General features: G+C 41.5%; 1 protein-coding gene across 1 annotated transcript in view; it reads right to left on the bottom strand.

Moving 5' to 3' along the window:
* Positions 1-352: 352 nt before the first annotated feature.
* The window catches only part of TAFA4 (TAFA chemokine like family member 4), a 129,558-nt gene continuing 111,832 nt past the window's right edge, over positions 353-18,078 (bottom strand). The window contains exons 3-5 of the mRNA XM_032648068.1: positions 17,191-17,346; positions 1,079-1,203; positions 353-361 (exon numbers count right to left, since the gene is read on the bottom strand). Of these exons, the coding sequence (XP_032503959.1) occupies positions 353-361; positions 1,079-1,203; positions 17,191-17,346 (290 nt within the window). The remainder of the gene's footprint in view (positions 362-1,078; positions 1,204-17,190; positions 17,347-18,078) is intronic.

Genomic DNA, 18,078 nt, shown 5'->3' with positions numbered 1-18,078 from the left:
ACTTCACAGCTCTCCTCCTAGACAGAAAGCTGTCAGTATGAAGCCAATAAGTACAGCGCTCCCTGTAAAATGTAACTATAGTACCGTGCTAGAGATACAGGGAGCGTGAATCCTACCAGTGAAGGATTCCCTGAAGAAATAATGGTGAACTAGAAAAGAAAGGCAGAAGGCACGTTCCTTTGCAACTGTAAAGGCACCACAGGAAGAAGGACTAGACAGAAGGCCCAGATGGTTGGAGCAGAAAGAATGAAGGGAGGGAGGTGGTTTGCCAGGTTATCTATCTAGGGCCAGACAAGCACAGGCTAGCTAAGGAACCCAGAGAAGCCCCTGAAAAATGGGGAGGTGGACTAGCTTAGCGGATCTGCAATTCGCAAAAACGACTAGGGTCATCCGGTGGAGAACAGACCGGGAGGGAATCAAGAGCGGATGTGAGGCCGCAACCTCAGTCATCCAGATGAGACACAATGGCGGACCTCACGGGGATTGTAACTATGGGACGCAGAAGCGTGGAGGGATTTGGGAGTCACAGTCCCAAAGACAAAATAATAGACTGGACAGGGAGAGATGAGGAAGAAGTTAAATTTCTGGCTCAAGAACCAGGTGGAAAATGGAGTCTTTCAGAGCCAGAAAGAGGATGATCTGGGGAGGAAACTATTGACTCGCAAGGCTTGAATTAGAGTCTTCAACCATTCAATCTCCTCTTAGGCACTAGGTCTTTCTGTTTCAGTAAATCGTCTGGAGGTGGATTCCTGCCATACTGTTTTGATACACGGGACTGTCAACTCTGAAACCTTTACTTGAAAGCGGGCCGTGAAGGAGCTGAACTGAATTCAGCAGCCCTGCCTAAAAGAATGCGTTTCCCCACCAAATCACTGCTCTGTGAAATCTGAAACTAAGGCTGATGCTGAGAAATGGGCTTTTCAAAGGGCCAAAGTCACAGAGGGGCCCTGCCCAAGCAGGTTTAGCAACAAGAAGGACCGCTGTCCTCTTGACGGCAGGACGAAATGAAGGGGGGGAGACCCCACAGGTAATGGTATACTGAGGCTGTAGATTACTGTTGGGTTTTGTCTATACTTGCCTTTGTAGTTTTGACTTTATTGCCACTGCTACAGGACCAACCTGAGTGATCTGGCAGCTCTTTGCAATCCTCTCCTTCCAAACAAGGATTCATGTGACACCACCATTTCTGAATCACAACGGAAGCTGGAAGACAAAGCCAAATAATATTTGGGACATTGTTTCTTCCTCCAAATACAGGTAACATAAAGCTCACCATTGGTGAGTACACTGGCTTCCAAGATGGCTTATGGTGAAATCTTGTGAGTACAGAATCCAATCAGCCGTATACTGTACAGAAACAGTTTCTTTTTATGCAGCTGGCTAACCGAGGATGATGTAGTTAGTGAGATCTCGCACTGTGCAGTACGCCCGCCCGGGTTTGAATTTGGCTGTGCTACCTTTTCTGAAGGACCTTGGGCTAGCTTTTTTACCCTCAGCTTCAGTTTCTTCATCTGTTACGATGGGAATAAAAACAGAGCCTTGCCAGAAGGTGGCAAGAGCATAAAGGCAATCCGTGTGGAAGTCTCGGCTGACTGTGGACCAGTCACTGTGTGGTCAGAAAATGTTCACCATTACCGTGGTCTCCGTCTCTGGTTGCAGGTGATAGTGGTGGACGCGGATACCGCGGTTGTGTTTCATACTCTTTGTTTTCAACAGCAAAGACTCAGAACAGTCAACATTTTCAGCACACAGGGTGCCTCATCTCTCCACGCCATTCCAGCAAGGTGAGTAACCACTTGAGTCAACTACTAGACGCACGTTAGGAGGGGAGGGGCGGGCCAGCCCCTCACATGCCTACATTCTCGACTAGTCAGTTAGCTTACCTGTGAATTCCCTTTCCTCTTCATCTCACTATCCCCACAGCAGTCTGCCAATAAAATGACTGCTGTCTTAAGCCCCTGAATCAGAAACTAGTACCCCAGATCTCTGGGTTTGCAGGCAGACGAAGAGAAGTTAAGAAGAAAACCATCACCTTGATGGTTATTCCCATAGATCTCAAAGGACGAAAAAGACTGTGATTGATTTTTAAAGGTGAACCCCCACCCTGCAGGCTGGTATAGGACAAAGCTCCAGAGCTGGGGATAGTATGTGTGGATTGGGGGGTGGAGGTAGGTTAGCCTTGTTTTTTCTCTTTTTTCTTTTTTTTGGGTCGAAACAGTAACACGTTGACTAAAAAAAAACAAAACAAAACAATTATACCCCAATGGATTTTACCACTGCCTCAGAAGTCTGAAACTAAAGTTCAAGAAGAAGCAGGCATCCACAGGCCCACCTTGGAGAACTCCAGACCACCACCCTAAAGTAAGTGACACCAATTTTATGACTTCCCAGTGCCCAGAAAAGTTAGGTTTACACTACACTGTAGTCTATTAAAGGTGCAATATCCGTATATCGAAACTAAAAAAAAATTTGGTGTACCTACTGTAATTAATTATTTTATTGCTCAAAATTGCTAACCATCACCTGAGCATTTAGCGAGTCATATTCTTTTTGCCAGTGGAGGGTTTGAAATACCGCAAGAACTGCCACAATGTGACGCAAATACACAAAGTAAGCAAAGGCGGTTGGAGAAGTGGCACTGATAGACCACTGCCTCAAACCATCAGTCTGTAAAAACGCAGTATCTGAAGTACAATGAAATGAGGTATGACTGTAAATCCTAAGAGCTACTTTTTCTCGAGTGCAGGACACATCGCCAGATGTCCTGCCTGCATTTGCTAATTTCAAATTCACTTCAACTCTGAGGTTCAAAGTGGCTATTTCTTTTTTCTGCATTTTACAGAGAGGAGAAAACTGAGGTCTGGTGGTATTAAATGAGTTGCCCAGAGTCACCCTTTTTCCAAGTAGCCAAGCAGCATTTGAACAGAGGCAATCTAACACTGCTGCCACCACTTAATACGTACCCACTCCCTCCCAGCAGAGATCGCTACTAGAGGCAATGACAAAAGTAGGTAACGTAACGGAGGAAGCCAGCGCATTCAAAACCCTTCTCCTGTCAGGCAAACGCGATGTGGCAGGATGAGGGTATAGGATTGTTCCATTACTGGCTGAAGTAACCAGATACTGCATTTTCTCCACATGCAGCCACCGTTCCAGATTTGGCCAAATACTGAGCTATGTATCCAACGAGTCCCATCCAAACCAACAGTACATGAGTCAGGCAGATTTGTGATCTAGAATAACCAAGTGCTTTTTAAATCAGGAAGTGCCAACACTGAGAAAGGCACGTAGCTAAATGGGTTATTTATTTTGTCAGAGACTGACACTGCACTTGAGTGGACGGACACACTGGGGCCATGTCTGACCAAGTTACATTCTTTTCAGCCCCCGACATCACAACGGTTTCACCTTAAAATCGTATGGAGCTGTGCACTTTTACGTACTGTTCCCTTGTGATGGTCCCAAGAACCTTCAGAAGCAAGAAGGGGAGTCAGAGGGTTCCAGATCCAAAAACCAGAGCTTGCCACAAAGTGAGTAATACTTGAAGCGAGACCCTGTATCCATCGATCTTTCTACTTGTACCACAATTTGCAGTAATCGTTTAGATTAATAAGTGCTACCCAAAACTGACCATCTTCAAAGGGCCGACCGGTCATTGATTATTTTCTGAGTACCTTAGTTTGGTCCCAAGTAGATATAAAGATAAACAAGAGTGGTTCCCAGCCCTCAACTGAAAATGCCATCTGCAGGACTGGAAAAGTTATCTGAATGTTGCCAGAGCTTAGTCATATTTGCACAGAGTTAAAAGTGAATCTGAGGTACTTTTTAAAAAGGCTTTAAAACTGTTCCTTAGACAAACTTTCTTCCACTCAGCAGTGGAAACCTATGTACCCTTGACAGGTGTCAGAGCTACACGGATGATTGATTCAAAAAGAAGCTTTGACAGATGGCTAGTGATCTGTCCAGGTGAAGGCAGGGGGGGGCAGTGAACGGCCACCTGGAAGCCAGGAGACCCACATGGCTCAAGTGAGGGGTCAGCAGGGAAACAGTGGGCGTTCAGCTGAGAAAGGTGGTCTGGGAAGCAAACTTTAGGGACTGTCAAGGACAATCCAGGACTTGATTCTCTAAGCAGCGGGAAGCCAGCACGGTAGTGCAACAAGCCAGGAAAACCTATGTCCCTAGAAGGGTGAGTCTGGCAGGGACAATGAAAGAATTCAGAACAAAAAGGTGCCTGACAGGGAAGACCAACTGAGGTGTGAGTGAGGGGAGAAATCTGGGAATCAGACTGAATCCGATATTATCTCAGCTTCACAGCGGAGAAACGCCAGTACCTTCTCACTGGACTCAGGGGAATCGGAAATAATCCCGATGCCGAATCTAGAAAAGGAGCTTTGAGGTGGGGAAAAGGATGGCTTCGGGCTTTCATCACAGTCCTCAGCTACAGCATTGGCCTAGTATTTTGTTTAAGGATTTAAGTGTAATAATGTATTTAAATAAATACAAGAAGGAGGCATACGCAGTCAACCCCTTTGGAAACTATTTACCACTGTCCTCTCATTTCGTTGGAAACACGGAGCGATGGAGACAGATTCACAATAGACTCCTTAAAACAGCAGGCTGCCCTGGAATTCCAAATATTTCTAGTTGTAAAAAAGACATCGTGTTCATATTTGATAGAATGCGTTGAGTGAGGAGCCCTAGAAGTAGCCACTTTATCCAGATAAAAGTTTCCTTGTGAAAGACTTAATCGCAAATGTTCTTTCAGAAAAGGAGACACGATAAGAGCCATCCCGGTAGCCAAAATACAAGTTTCAAATTCCGTTATGAGTTAAGGATTGATTAAGGAACTCGCAGCTAAACTGAAAACCAACAGAGGGTTTGACCCGACAATGACTAAGGTGATTAAACAGCCCGGATGTTTCAGCCCTGAGAGCATACGGGGTAGGGCTATGAGCTGAGACAAAAGACTCAGAAGTAGGGTTCTATTAAAATAACTCCTGAGAACATCTGCCCACTTAACTGAGTTTTGCCTCCACAGGAAAATAAATTTGTAGGAGGCATACATGGTTTTTTTCCTGGTGCCAAATACCATAATATACTTATACTTTGAGAAAGTGTCTTGTCGCTTCTATTTTTAAAATGAAATTCTTTAAAAAGCCCCCTGCCTTAGGAAAATACAAAATATCCCTATCTGTCTATCTCCAAGCTGCCAAGCTGCCGAGCTCTAACGAATCTCTAGCTTTATGCAGAAACGAACTTAAAAAAAGACAGGCAACTAGTACTTTCTATAATGTTGTTTTTTAGGTGCTCCTGGTGCATTTTCTTTACTCTCTGTTGTATGAACTAGATGGAGGGTTTTTGTTTCTGGCCCTCGTCCCAAATAAATACCACTCTATTAAACAAAACACAATATGGTATTTATATAGCTATTCTAAAGAAGAGTGTATTTTTACCCTGAAACTACGGACAGAGAGATTAAGAGCACATCTTCGGGGAATATGTATCATCTAGAAAATGGAAACAGTCACAAGCATAGGTTCTGAGGTTTTAACGTATCGTATCTTCAGCTGTTTTGCTCTCACCCCTGTTATTTCAAGACACTCACTGTGTGCTTTAAAAATTAAGCCATTCATTAGCTTTTAAGATAGGTGGAAAGCCCTGCCAATTTATATTTCTGGTCATTCAAAGAAAAGAAGCCATTCCAACCTGACCCAGGTAACATGCATAAAAGCAGTAGTGAGAGGACTATAATTTTTTTACGGAACCTTTTCCTTGTTCCCACACTTCACAAATGACACAGTACTGTTATCTGCACAGAGTACGGCGGGAGGCTGGGGCTGAGGATGTACAGACTCCTCTTCTGTGATCTAGGTCTGTCTTCCCAGCTAAAGGCCCTCTCGCACAAGCACACACACATCTGGGAGAAACTGCTAAGGCAGGGTCTCTTGACCTACGTTTGGGACCAGATCATTCTTTATTGGGGGTGTATATCCTGTGCATTCACCGTGGATATTCAGCAGCATCCCTGGCCTCTACCTGCTAGATACCAGTAGCACCCTCTCCCCCAGCATAACAACCGGAAGTGTCACCAGACATGGTCAAATGTCCCCCGGGGTGCAGGGAGAAAATCACGCCCCGGCTGAGAAACATTGATCTGTGGTTATCTATTTATCTATGGTGATGATTTAGATGTATTCGGCCCAACATGAGAGGCTATGTTAGATCATCAGACCTCATCAAAGCTTTGGCTGGTGAAAGTGATACTAATTCACAGTAAATATCATCATGCCACCTCCATTCCATGGCTTCCGTCCTCCCTCCACCCCCCTCCACCGTGGGCGCTTCCACAAGTCTAACCTTTGTATCTCTCTTTCACACACACAAATCCTGGCTAATCTTGGGCTCACTACGCTGACAGTCTATGTGACCTGTCAGATTCCGAGATCACATTTTTCCTGCTCAGAAACCTCAGGGTATTTTATATGCGCTTTGTTCCTAGCACTTCATACCCTTTCTTATCGGCAGAGTCTGCTTCATCCATTCTCCTTGAATACAAATTCCCAGAAGGCAGGCAGTAAGCCCTAAAATTTGATTTGCTCTAAGGCCTTTAATATCACAGGCTCTGTTTACATCTCCAGCTTTGTCTTCTACCATTTCTGAGCCAGATGAGCTGCTTCTGCTTCCCAAGGCTGTCCCCTTCATTCTCAGGTGCTCTACACGCCTGCCCTCCCTAGCTCCTTCCTACCTGGTCAAGTCAGACCGATGGCGTCTCATGGGCACCACCGCTGACCCCTCGTCTGCTTTACTAGAGTTTAATTACCAATCTTTCCGAGTAAACTCTGGGCTCCTTGAAAGCAGGACCTGAGTCTAATTATTATGCTACCCTCCAGCATCTAGGACAGGCCAGGCACAAATGTGCTAAATTAGAACTTGATAAATGGACAAACATACGCAAGAGGCATGTCCTTCCAACTTCCAAAGTACTTTTTGTAAAGGATACTTCATTGTCCTTTACCTGACCAACACTGAGAAGAACTCAGAAAACTGCTTCGTCTGCCAGGTGGCACAGAGAACATAACTGGTAAGAAAACCGTGTGAACTCACAACTTAAAGACAGACCCTGCATCTCACCACACAATCCATAAAGCCATGAAAGACGTCTGCAATACACACAGTGACTCTTGTCCTTAAATAAGCGAAATCCGACATCTCAGAAAAGATATTTGGGCATCCTCGAAAGGAAAAAAACTATAGCTTTAAAAAGTAACTAACTGTCTTCCATTCCTAGGCTTTCACCTTATTAAGTTTTTTTAAAACCGATGTTTAGAAAGCATTCACTTTGACAAAAATAAATTGTTTCACTGTACTACACATTTATTTCATTTCATCCTACAACGATTCGGCATTATCTCTTGATAAATGTGTAGAATACGGTTCCTACCACAAAACAGCCTTGTCTATGCCAGTAGACGAGTCAAAAGCAAGAATGCTTAACAGCTAAAGTTTCTGTTTTAGGATCCAAGTAATCATAGCTTTAATCAAATAATTCCCCATCCCTTCTCCCAAATCCCAAATGTGTATTACAGACACATTTCAATAATTCAGGGGGACTTCATAAGTTAATTATAAGAAAAAAGCCCGATAGGAGGGAAAAAAAAGCTATTTTTTCTCCCTTTTTAACTAGGAAAAGCTATGATTTTATGGAAGAGCAACAAAAAACACCAGATAAGTATCTGTGGTGTGGATTAACAAAAATGCATAAAGATAGCCCAGTGTCTATACCAACATTAATAAGTGCCCCCCCATGTCTTCTCGCCTTGGTTTTAATTTAAATGTAAATTCAAGTAAATTTTATATTTTAGATCCTCTCTATTCTTAGTGACAAATAAGATAAAAGGAACATATCAGCAGAGACTAGGTTTTCCCGCATGCCAATTAGCAGCATGATACCGCATAATTATTATGGGATAAAGATTAAGCAGGTAAAGCTAAAAAGCCCTAATCAAAACATGTTCAGATAAGAAACAGATGATCAGGGAGATATGAAAACAGACGTACACCCTAACTAGAGCCTAAACTACAACTTCCTACATCTCCTCTGTGACTTTGAGCCAATAAACATTGACCGAGCACCGACTACTTGCCAAGCAATGCTAGTGCAGGGAACACAAATATGAAGACACAATTACAATCCCATCTTTCAGGGTTTTGGTATGCTCTGGCCACCAAATGTTGCACTGAAGTTACAGATTTACGTAAAGCTTCTCCTGCACTACCCAATATAGACGCTTCTAGTCACAAGTTCCCATGTAAATTTACACGAGTCACATCTCAAATGCTCAAGGGCCACCTGTGCTTAGTGGCAACCAATCATACTGGACACGTATACATCACGCCATATAGACAGGGAGATATACAGAAAGAACATCTGCGTCATCACAGAAATTCTACTGTACAGACTCTGCTCTGACACCAAATAATTGGTCTCCGTCACTCACTGATCCTCTACACTAGGGAAATCATGGACCCTGTGAGCGTGTTTCCTTTGCCACAGACACAACCGAAATGTCTTTCAGTAGAAGTACAGCTAAATAAATTATAACCTGTCCAATATAATGGATGCTGTGGAGCGATTAAAAAAACAGGTCAATAGGTACTAGTACACAAAGAGCTCCACAACCTAATACTAATAGGAATAATGCACATTGGATTAAGAAATATCCAGTGATAGCCATTTGTGTAAAACACATTCATACTGAAATCTACCACATTTTCCACAGACCTGTCTTAAATACACAAGTATATGGAAAATATATTGACCAAACCCATAGGGTACCCATAGGGTAGAGGCCAAAAGGGATTTTTCCCATATACAAAATTTAGAACAAGCCAGTGTATGATAAGGTACTAGTATTTCCTTTACTAAGAGACAGATGCTAATAGGAACTATTACCCTATCTGTACTTTCCAGGCATCGATAAAAGTGCTTTGAGTTTTGTAAAACATTATTTAGATATCTAAGGTTTTTATATCCAAATATTCTAAGCTAGACAGTATAAATACAGTTTGTTATGATTCGTGAGCTCGTGTAGAAGTTTAAAATATACAGAGGCGATGTTGGTTCTGGATAAAATGGCAGAATAGGAAGACCCTGACTGAGCTCACCTCCTCCCATGGACACACCAAAACTACAAATACCTATAGAACAACGATTTCTGAGCGTGACCTAGAGACTAGGAGAACATATTTCCACAACTAAGGCTATAAAGAAAAGGCCACATCCAAACAGGTACGAAGGTCAGAGATGTGGTCTAGTCAGAACTGACACCCCTGGTGCAGGGACCCACAAGCAGGAGGGATATCACGACCATAAAGCTCCCTGCTGAGGAGCAAAGGGTCCGAGCCCCACATCAACTGCCCCAGCCCGGGGGTCCTGCACCAGGAAGATGAGCGCTTAGAACATCTGGCCTTGAAAACTAGTGGAGCTTACGTCTAGGAGAGCTGGAGGAATGGAGAAAACTGAGACTCCACTCTGGAAGGATTCACACACAAACTCACTTGCTCCAAGTCCCAGTACGGAGGCACCAGCTTGCAAAGTGCCTGTGTGACACAAGAAGGAAATTCACCGACTAAATTTAGGACACATGCCAGAGGGGCAGGGATCCGGTGGAACTTCCTCCAGGGACTGAAGTGCTGGCAGGAACCCTTTTTTAACTCTCCTTTTACCTAGCTTGCCCAGCACTGATGTGCACCATTTCCGTAACTCTCGATCTACCTAGCTAACACTGTGTGCCCCACCCCAGTGTTCCCCTAAGACCCTACCCAGCTGTGATCAGTCCCTCCAAAGTAGTTCCTGCCCTACCTGCTGGGCCACCTCAGCCGTTACCAGTGCCCCTGCAAGATGGTTCTTGCCCCCTACCCCACCCAGCAGCTTGGCCGGCACTGGTGTCCCTCCAAGGCAGCTCCCATTCGGAGAGCTCCACACACCGGCAGTCCCACGAGAGTCATGATCAGGCCCCACAGCCAGTTGTGCCAGAGACGAGTTCTACGAGTTCTACACATCAACGTGCCCCATAACAGTCCCGGCCAACCCATGCAACCAGCAAGCCTGGGGGTCAGCCCTGCCCACCAACCAGTGTGTCTGTAGCAATCAAGACTCAACCGTAAAAGGAGGGTGCATACAGCCCACACCAGTGATACCTCTGGAGCAGCTGGCTCTGGTGACCAAGGGTGACTGTGCCACTGGGCCCCACAGGGCACCTTGTACGTAAGGCCACTCTTTCGAGACCGGGAGACACAGCTGACATACCTCATATATGTAGTTAGCCAAAATGAGGAGACAAAGAAACACCTTCCCAATGGAAATAAACAGGAAAAAACACAGAAAAAGAACTAAATGAAATGGAGGTAACCAATTTACCAACCAGCTAAAGAGTTTAAAGTAATAGTCATAAAGACACTCACTGAACAAAGCAGAAGAATGAATGAACTCAGAGAACTTCAAAAAAGGGATAGAACTTCAAAAAAACATCAGAACTAAAGAATACGGTAACTTCTACTCAATACTCTGTAATGGCCTATATGGGAAAAGTATCTAAAAAAGAGTGGATGTATGTATATGTATAACTGATTCACTTTGCTGTACACCTGAAACTAACACAACATTGTAAATCAACTCTACTCTGATTAAAAATACATACATCCAGTAACTTAAATACACTAAAGGGAATCAACAGCAGATGTAGCAATACTTAGAATAGACTCTAAAACAAAAACTGTAAACAGAGACAAAGCAGGACATTACCTAATAATTAAAGGGATCAATCCAACAAGGTATAATGCTCGTAAATATCTACGCACCCAACAGAGGAGCACCTAAACACATAAAGTAAATATTAACAGATATAAAGGTAGAACTTGACGGGTATAATAGGAGGACGTGAACACCCCACTTATATCAATGGACAGACCATCCAGACAAAAAATCAATAATGAAACATTGGCCTTAAGTGACACATTAGATCAGATGACCTTGATAGATACAGTCCACCAAAAAAAAAAGCACACAAAAAAAGTAAACTCAAGATGGATTAAAGACCGAAATGTAAGACCAGATACTATAAAACTCTTAGAGGAAAACATAGGCAGAACACTCTTTGACACAGATCACAGCAATATCTTTTTTGTTCCGTCTCCCAGAGTAATGGAAATAAAAACAAAAATAAACAAATGGGACCTAATGAAACTCAAAAGCGTTTGCACAGCAAAGGAAACCATAAACAAAATGAAAAGAGAACCCACAGAATGGGAGAAAATATTTGCAAATGATTCAACCAACAAGGGATTAGTCTCCAAAATTTACAAACAGCTCATGTGACTCAGTATCAAAAAAACAACCCAATCAAAGGATGGGCAGAAGACCTAAATAGACATTTCTCCAAAGAAGACATACAGAAGGCCAAGAGGCACGTGAAAAGATACTCAACGTCACTGATTACTAGAGAAATGCAAATCAAAATTATGAGATATCACCTCACACCAGTCAGAATGGCCATCATCAAAATATCTGCAAACAATAAATGCTGTAGAGGGGGTGGAGAAAAGGGAACCCTCCTACACTGTTGGTGGGAATGTAAATTGGTAGAGCCACTATGGAAACCATATTGAGGTTCCTTACAAACGGAAAAAGAGAGCTGCCATATGTTCCTGCTCTCCCACTCCTGGGCATATATCCAGAGAAAAGCATGGTTCAAAAGGATACAGCACCCAATGTTCACTGCAGCACTGTTTACAGTAGCCAAGACATGGAAGCAAACCTAAATGTCCATCAACAGATGAATGGATAAAGAAGAGGTGGTACATATAGACAATGGAATATTACTCAGCCATTAAGAAGAATGAAATAATGCCATTTGCAGCAACATGGATGGACCTGAAGATTATCATATTAAGTGAAGTAAATCAGAAAGAGAAAGACAAATAGCATATGATATCACTTATATATGGAATCTAAGAAAACAGATACAAATGAACTTATTTACAAAACACAAACAGAATCACAGACTTAGAGAACGAACTTATAGATACTGGGGGGAAGGGTGGGGGAAGGGATAGATTGGGAGTTTTAGGCTTGACAGGTACACACCTCAATATTTAAAATAGATAACCAACAAGGACCTACTGTATAGCAGCAGGGAACTCTGCTCCATACTCTGTAATAAGCTAAATGGGAAAAGAATTTGAAAAGGAGTAGAAACATGTATATGTATAACTGAATCACTTTGCTATACACCTGAAACTAACACAACACTGTTAATCAACTGCACTCCAGTATAAAATAAACAGTTTCCTATAAAAGCAGAAAAAACACATACATTTCAAGAGCACATGGAACACTCTCCAGGATAGATCACATTATACCATAACACAAGTCTCAATAAATTTAAGACGAGTGAAATCAAGCACTTTCAACCACCCACAGAAGTATGAAACAAGAAATCAAATTACAAAAAGAAACCTGGATAAAACACAAATGCATGGAGACTGAACAACATGTTACCAAAAAACCAATTCGTCAGTGAAGAAATCAAAGAGGAAATCAGAAACTATCTCGAAACAAATAAAAATAACATACAATTTTCCAGAATCTATAGGACGCAGTGAATGTAGTTCTAAGAGGGAAATTCAGTGATACAGGCCTACCTCAAGAAACAAGAAAAATCTCAAACAACCTAACTTACCATCTAAATGAATTAGAAGAAGAGGAACAAAGAAAGCCCAAAGTCAGCAGAAGGAAGGAAATAATAAGTATTAGAGCAGAAATAAATGAAATAGAGACTAAAACGAAAATAGACAAGATCAATGAAACTAAGAGCTTGTTCTTTGAAAATATAAACAAAATTGATTAACATTTAGCCATACTCATCAAGCAAAGAAAGGGCCCAAATAAATAAAATCAGAAATGAAAGAGAGGTTACAACCAACACTACAGGAATACAAAGAATCATAAGAGGCCAGGAGAAATAATCATATACCAACAAACTGAACAACCTCAAAGAAACAGATAAACTCCTAGAAACATACATTCTTCTAAGGCAATCAGGAAGAAATAGAAAATCTGAACAAATTGATTACTAGTATTGAAATTGACTCAATAATCCAAAAGCTCACAACAGGATACCAAGGGGGAAGGGGGGTTGCGATGAATTGGGAGATTTGGATTGACGTATATATACTATCAACACCAAGTATAAAATAGATAACTAATGAGAACCTACTATATGGCACAGGGAACTCTACTTCATGCTCTGCGGTGCCCTAAATGGGAAGGAAATCCACAAATGAGGGGATACGTGTATACATATGGCTGATTCACTTTGCTGTACAGCAGAAACTGACACAGCAGTGTAAAGCAAGTATACTCCAGAAAACAAAACAAAAAATCCCTTCACAACGAAGTCCAGGACCAGATGTCTTCAGAGATGAATTCTATAAAACATTTAAAGAAGAGTTAATACTTATCCTTTTCAAATTATTCCCAAAAGTTAAAGAGGAAGGAATGCTTCCAAACTCATTATCCTTATACTAAAACTATAGACAAAGACTGTACACCAAAAAAAGAAGAAAAAAAAAGACAATTACGGGCCAACATCCCTGATGAAGATAGAAGCAAAGAACCTCAACAAAACATTAGCAAACCTAATTCAACAGTACATTAAAAAGACCGTATGCCATGAGCAAGTGGGATTTATTCCAGGAATTCAAGGATGGTTCAATATCTGCAAATCAATCAAGGTGATGCACCACATTTACAAAATAAAGGAGAAAATCGTAGTCATCTCAACAGATAAAGAAAAAGCACTTGGCAAAATTCAACATCCAGTTATGATTAAAAGCTCTCAACAAAGTGAGTATAGAGGGAATGTACCTCAACACAATAAAGGCCATATACAATAAACCCACAGTTAACATCACACTCAATGGTGAAATGCTGAAAGCTTTTCCTCTGAGATGAGGAACAAGACAAGGACCCCTACTATCACGACTTTTACTCAACACAGTGTGAGAAGTCCTAGCCACAACAATCAGACAAGAAAAAGAAATACAAGTTCTCCAAATTAGAAAAAAAAGAAGTAAAACTGTCACTGTTTGCAGATGACATGATAGTATGTATGAAAAAAACCTTAAAGACTCCACCAAAAAACTATTAAAACTGATAAGTGGATTCAGTAAAGTTGCAGGATACAAAAATCAGTATACATAAATCTATTGTATTTCCATAAACTAATAACAAACTAAGAAAAATTAAGAAAACAATCACGTGTGGGATAAGCTAACCCTTATACACTGTTGTTGGGAGTTTAAATTGGTGCAGCCACTATGGAAGACAGTATGGAGATTCCTCAAAATACTAGGAATAGAATTACCATATGATCCAGTAGCTACCCCACTTCTGGCTCTCTACCCAAAGAATACAAAAACACTAAATGGAAAAGAAATATGCACCTCTATGTTCACTGCAGCATTATTTACAATAGCCAATGTATGGAAACAATCTAACTGCCCATCAACAGATGAATGGATAAAGAAGATGTGGTGTGTATATATATATATATATATACAATGGAATATTACTCAGCCATAAAAAGAAGAAAATTCTGTCATTTGCAACAATGTGAATGTATCTTATTTCTCAGTGAAATAAGTCAGACAAAGAAAGACAAATAAGATATTATTTCACTTATATGTGGAATCTAAAAAAATTTTTTAAAAGAGAAAAAAAGAACAACAAACAAAACCAAACAGAAACGGACTCACAGATGCAGAAAAAAAACTGGTGGTCTCCAGAGGGGAGAAGTGTGGGAGGTTGGACAAAATAGGTGAAGAGAATTAAGAGGTACAAACTTCCAGTTATAAAATAAGCCATGGGGATGTAATATACAGCACAGGGAATATAGTCAATAATTTTGTAATAATTTTGTATGGCAACAGGTGGTTGACTTACCCTGGTGATCAGTATGTAACGTTTATCAATGTCAAACCGCTATGTTGTACACCTAAAACTCCCATAATATTGTATGTCAACTATACTTCAATAAAAACATTAAACATCTTTACAACTGTTAATTAAAAATTAAATAAAATCTACAGAGGCAAGCAACCATTGTTGTTACCTTTCGAAATGAATCTGTGATTAGTGAAGATGAAATCATTCTCTCCTGTGCTAAAACTCATCATGCACCAGCTACTGCGGGGAGATGTAAATAAGAGACCCAGTTCCCATCCTCAAGCAACTTGCGGACTAATGGGAAGCATACATTCGACAAGTTTTTACAACAAAACAAGATGCACATCATGAACTGGAAGTATGGGGAGATACAAGAACATATAGAAGATTTGAAAGGAGACTAGGCATTAAGTGGACAAATGTGTGTTGGGGGGATGAAGGGAACGATTCAGGCAATGACAGGTGAAGTGCAGAGATGAAAGGGAACAGAAAAGACTCCAGTTTGCCTGGGGTACAGTAGTTCAAAGAAAAAAGTAAGACAGAACGAGATTATGCAGGGCTTCATCAGCCAAGCCATGGTAAGGAATTTGGATTTCATTTTAAAGACAGTGGAAAGTCACTGAAGTGTGGCTTTAAATATGCGAGTGACGTAATGAGTTCTGTTTCTGTAGAAGGATCATTCTGGCTACAGAGTGAAAATTGGAAGACGAAGAGTAGTAAGCTCAGCAAAATGTATTTAGGCCCTTAGACGGTGGAGGTGACAGTGGGGTAGAGAAGAGTGGACTGATTTGAGAGAGAGCCAGGAGACAAAATGAGTATGATCTGGATTCAGTAATGGAGCAAATATATACACTAAACTGTCCCAGCTGGGGAGACAAACTTAGCAATTTTTTTTTTAATGTTAAAGATCCTTACCTTTTTTTCCTATAGGCCTACAATCCTTTATCTTTAAGCCCCAAATCCAAAAAGCTCTGAAAATGGCAAGAATTTCTTTAGAATGGCAGCAATACCTAACTTGAATTAACATGAGGTTCTTCATCTTGCCTTATCCCATCCTGCATGAATATTCATATATTTTACTGTATAAATATTAATATCTGTAATTGTGGGGTGCAACTGCAGAAGACGTTAGGTCTGTTAGGTAATAGATGGCATATGCACCATGTTGCCTTAACTAAATCTGACAGAAGCTGAATTCAGCAACACGTTTGGCCCCCAGAGTTTCTGGTGAGGAATTCTAGATGGGAAATTTTCCACGTTCACTTTCCATTTTGAAAGGTGGCGGAGATCATGCTGATACATAGCCATGGTATGCATACAATACGTGTACACCAAACAGTCTACAAATGTGTGTCTGTTTGGTAGGGTAGGTGGGATGTGGTTAATTATCGTCGACTGTATGATTCTAGAGATAAGAATGTGTGTGTGTGTTAACCGCTGACCTTTAGAAATGCATCAGATAAGACAGGAAGTGTTCGTTTTCAGGGAGGTTTCACACCACTGTAGAGAAACTGCTACAAGACTTAACCTCATGCATCTGTCCCCCTGGGGACTGATACTTGTTTCTAACAAGGTGTCTGCTGGAAGGAGCCAGGGGGTATCAAAAGGAATCAGTCCCAGGCCTCCACCTACAACCATCAACATTGATTCTTTTTTTTTTTTTTTTTTTTTTTTTTAACCACTGCCACCATATTCTGCTAGGGGATAGGGAAACAACAAATGAATGATATCCCAAACTATTCTCACAGAACTTGCTCCAAAGATGTTGTATAAATAGTAAACTAGAAATAAAGAGAATATTAGTCTATAACGTCAAACACGAGGTGAGAAAACCAGGTTGCTGACTTTCTGAATAGAGTTTTAGAGGAGGCGGAAAAGCATGTCTAGGGAAGAAACTGCTCCAGTGGGTGATATGTGGAGAGACAGTTGGGCAAGCAGAAATCAAAGCATATCTTCCTGATTGTCCAGTAACTGAACTCCTCATTGGTACCTCTTGGGAGACATCATTAATACCCTACTCATTAAGAAATTTGTGGGGTTATATTTATGTTCATTTTTTAAATGACACTGACATAGTTGACACAGATGCAGCCCTAGTTTCCTTTGAGTTGCAAAGACAGCAAAGTAGGGGGGTTCTTTAGGTCCTTTTGCAACATTAGGGAAACTGACCAGAAAGGTCTTACCTTCAACACAAGAAGGCTGAGCCCGAGTTGTGCCAGCAACCTGTCCTGGGAAGCAAGAACACTTGACCGTTTGTGATCGCTCCTCTATGCGGTTCTTGTTACAGCACCTGTGCACTGCGACCACCTCACAGGTCCCTTGCTTGATTTGGTGGTGACCTGGTGGATAACAGGGGAGCAAAAGAGACCCAGTGCTGTTAGGAAGAAATGAAAGTACCAAGGATGTGAACAATGCCATGACTACATTTCCCAATTCCATGTATACTACGTTTATGAATCCTTTTGGTTTGTTTTGATGTGAATTTAAACTTATATAAAGGTGGCGAGAATAGTGCAAAAAACTCCTATAAAACTGAGGTACACAGAAATTTGGCTTCCAGGACCTTTAGCCCCGGTATCACACCAATGGCTGTGTTATGTTACTTACATGGCAAAAGAGATTTTGCGGATGTAATTAAGATTACTAATTGGTTAAGTTTAAGAGAGGGAGATTATCCTGGATTATCCATGTAGAGCTAAGGTGATGAGCCCTTCAAAGCAGAGAGATGAAGCAGAGGGCGAATTCAGATTTAAACCACGAGGAGGACTCAAAACACCATTGCTGGCTTGAAAATGGAGGGGCCAAGAGTCAAGGAAATGGAGACTTCAGTCCTACAACCACAAGGCACTGAATTCTGCCAAAAACCTGGATGTGCTTGGAAGCAGATTCTTCGCCAGGGTCCCCATAAAGGAAGGCTCTCCTGCGGATACCTTGATTTTAACCCAGAGAAACCAGCCAAACTGTGCCAGACTTCTCACCTACAGAAACAAGCCGCTATGTCACAGCAACAATAGCAAACTGATATAAGACCTTTTACCTAGATTCCCTAATTGTTAACATGTGACCCCATT

This window comes from Phocoena sinus, chromosome 11, assembly GCF_008692025.1.
Source record: "Phocoena sinus isolate mPhoSin1 chromosome 11, mPhoSin1.pri, whole genome shotgun sequence".
NCBI lineage: Eukaryota > Metazoa > Chordata > Mammalia > Artiodactyla > Phocoenidae > Phocoena > Phocoena sinus.
This window is presented reverse-complemented; position numbering and strand designations above follow the sequence as displayed.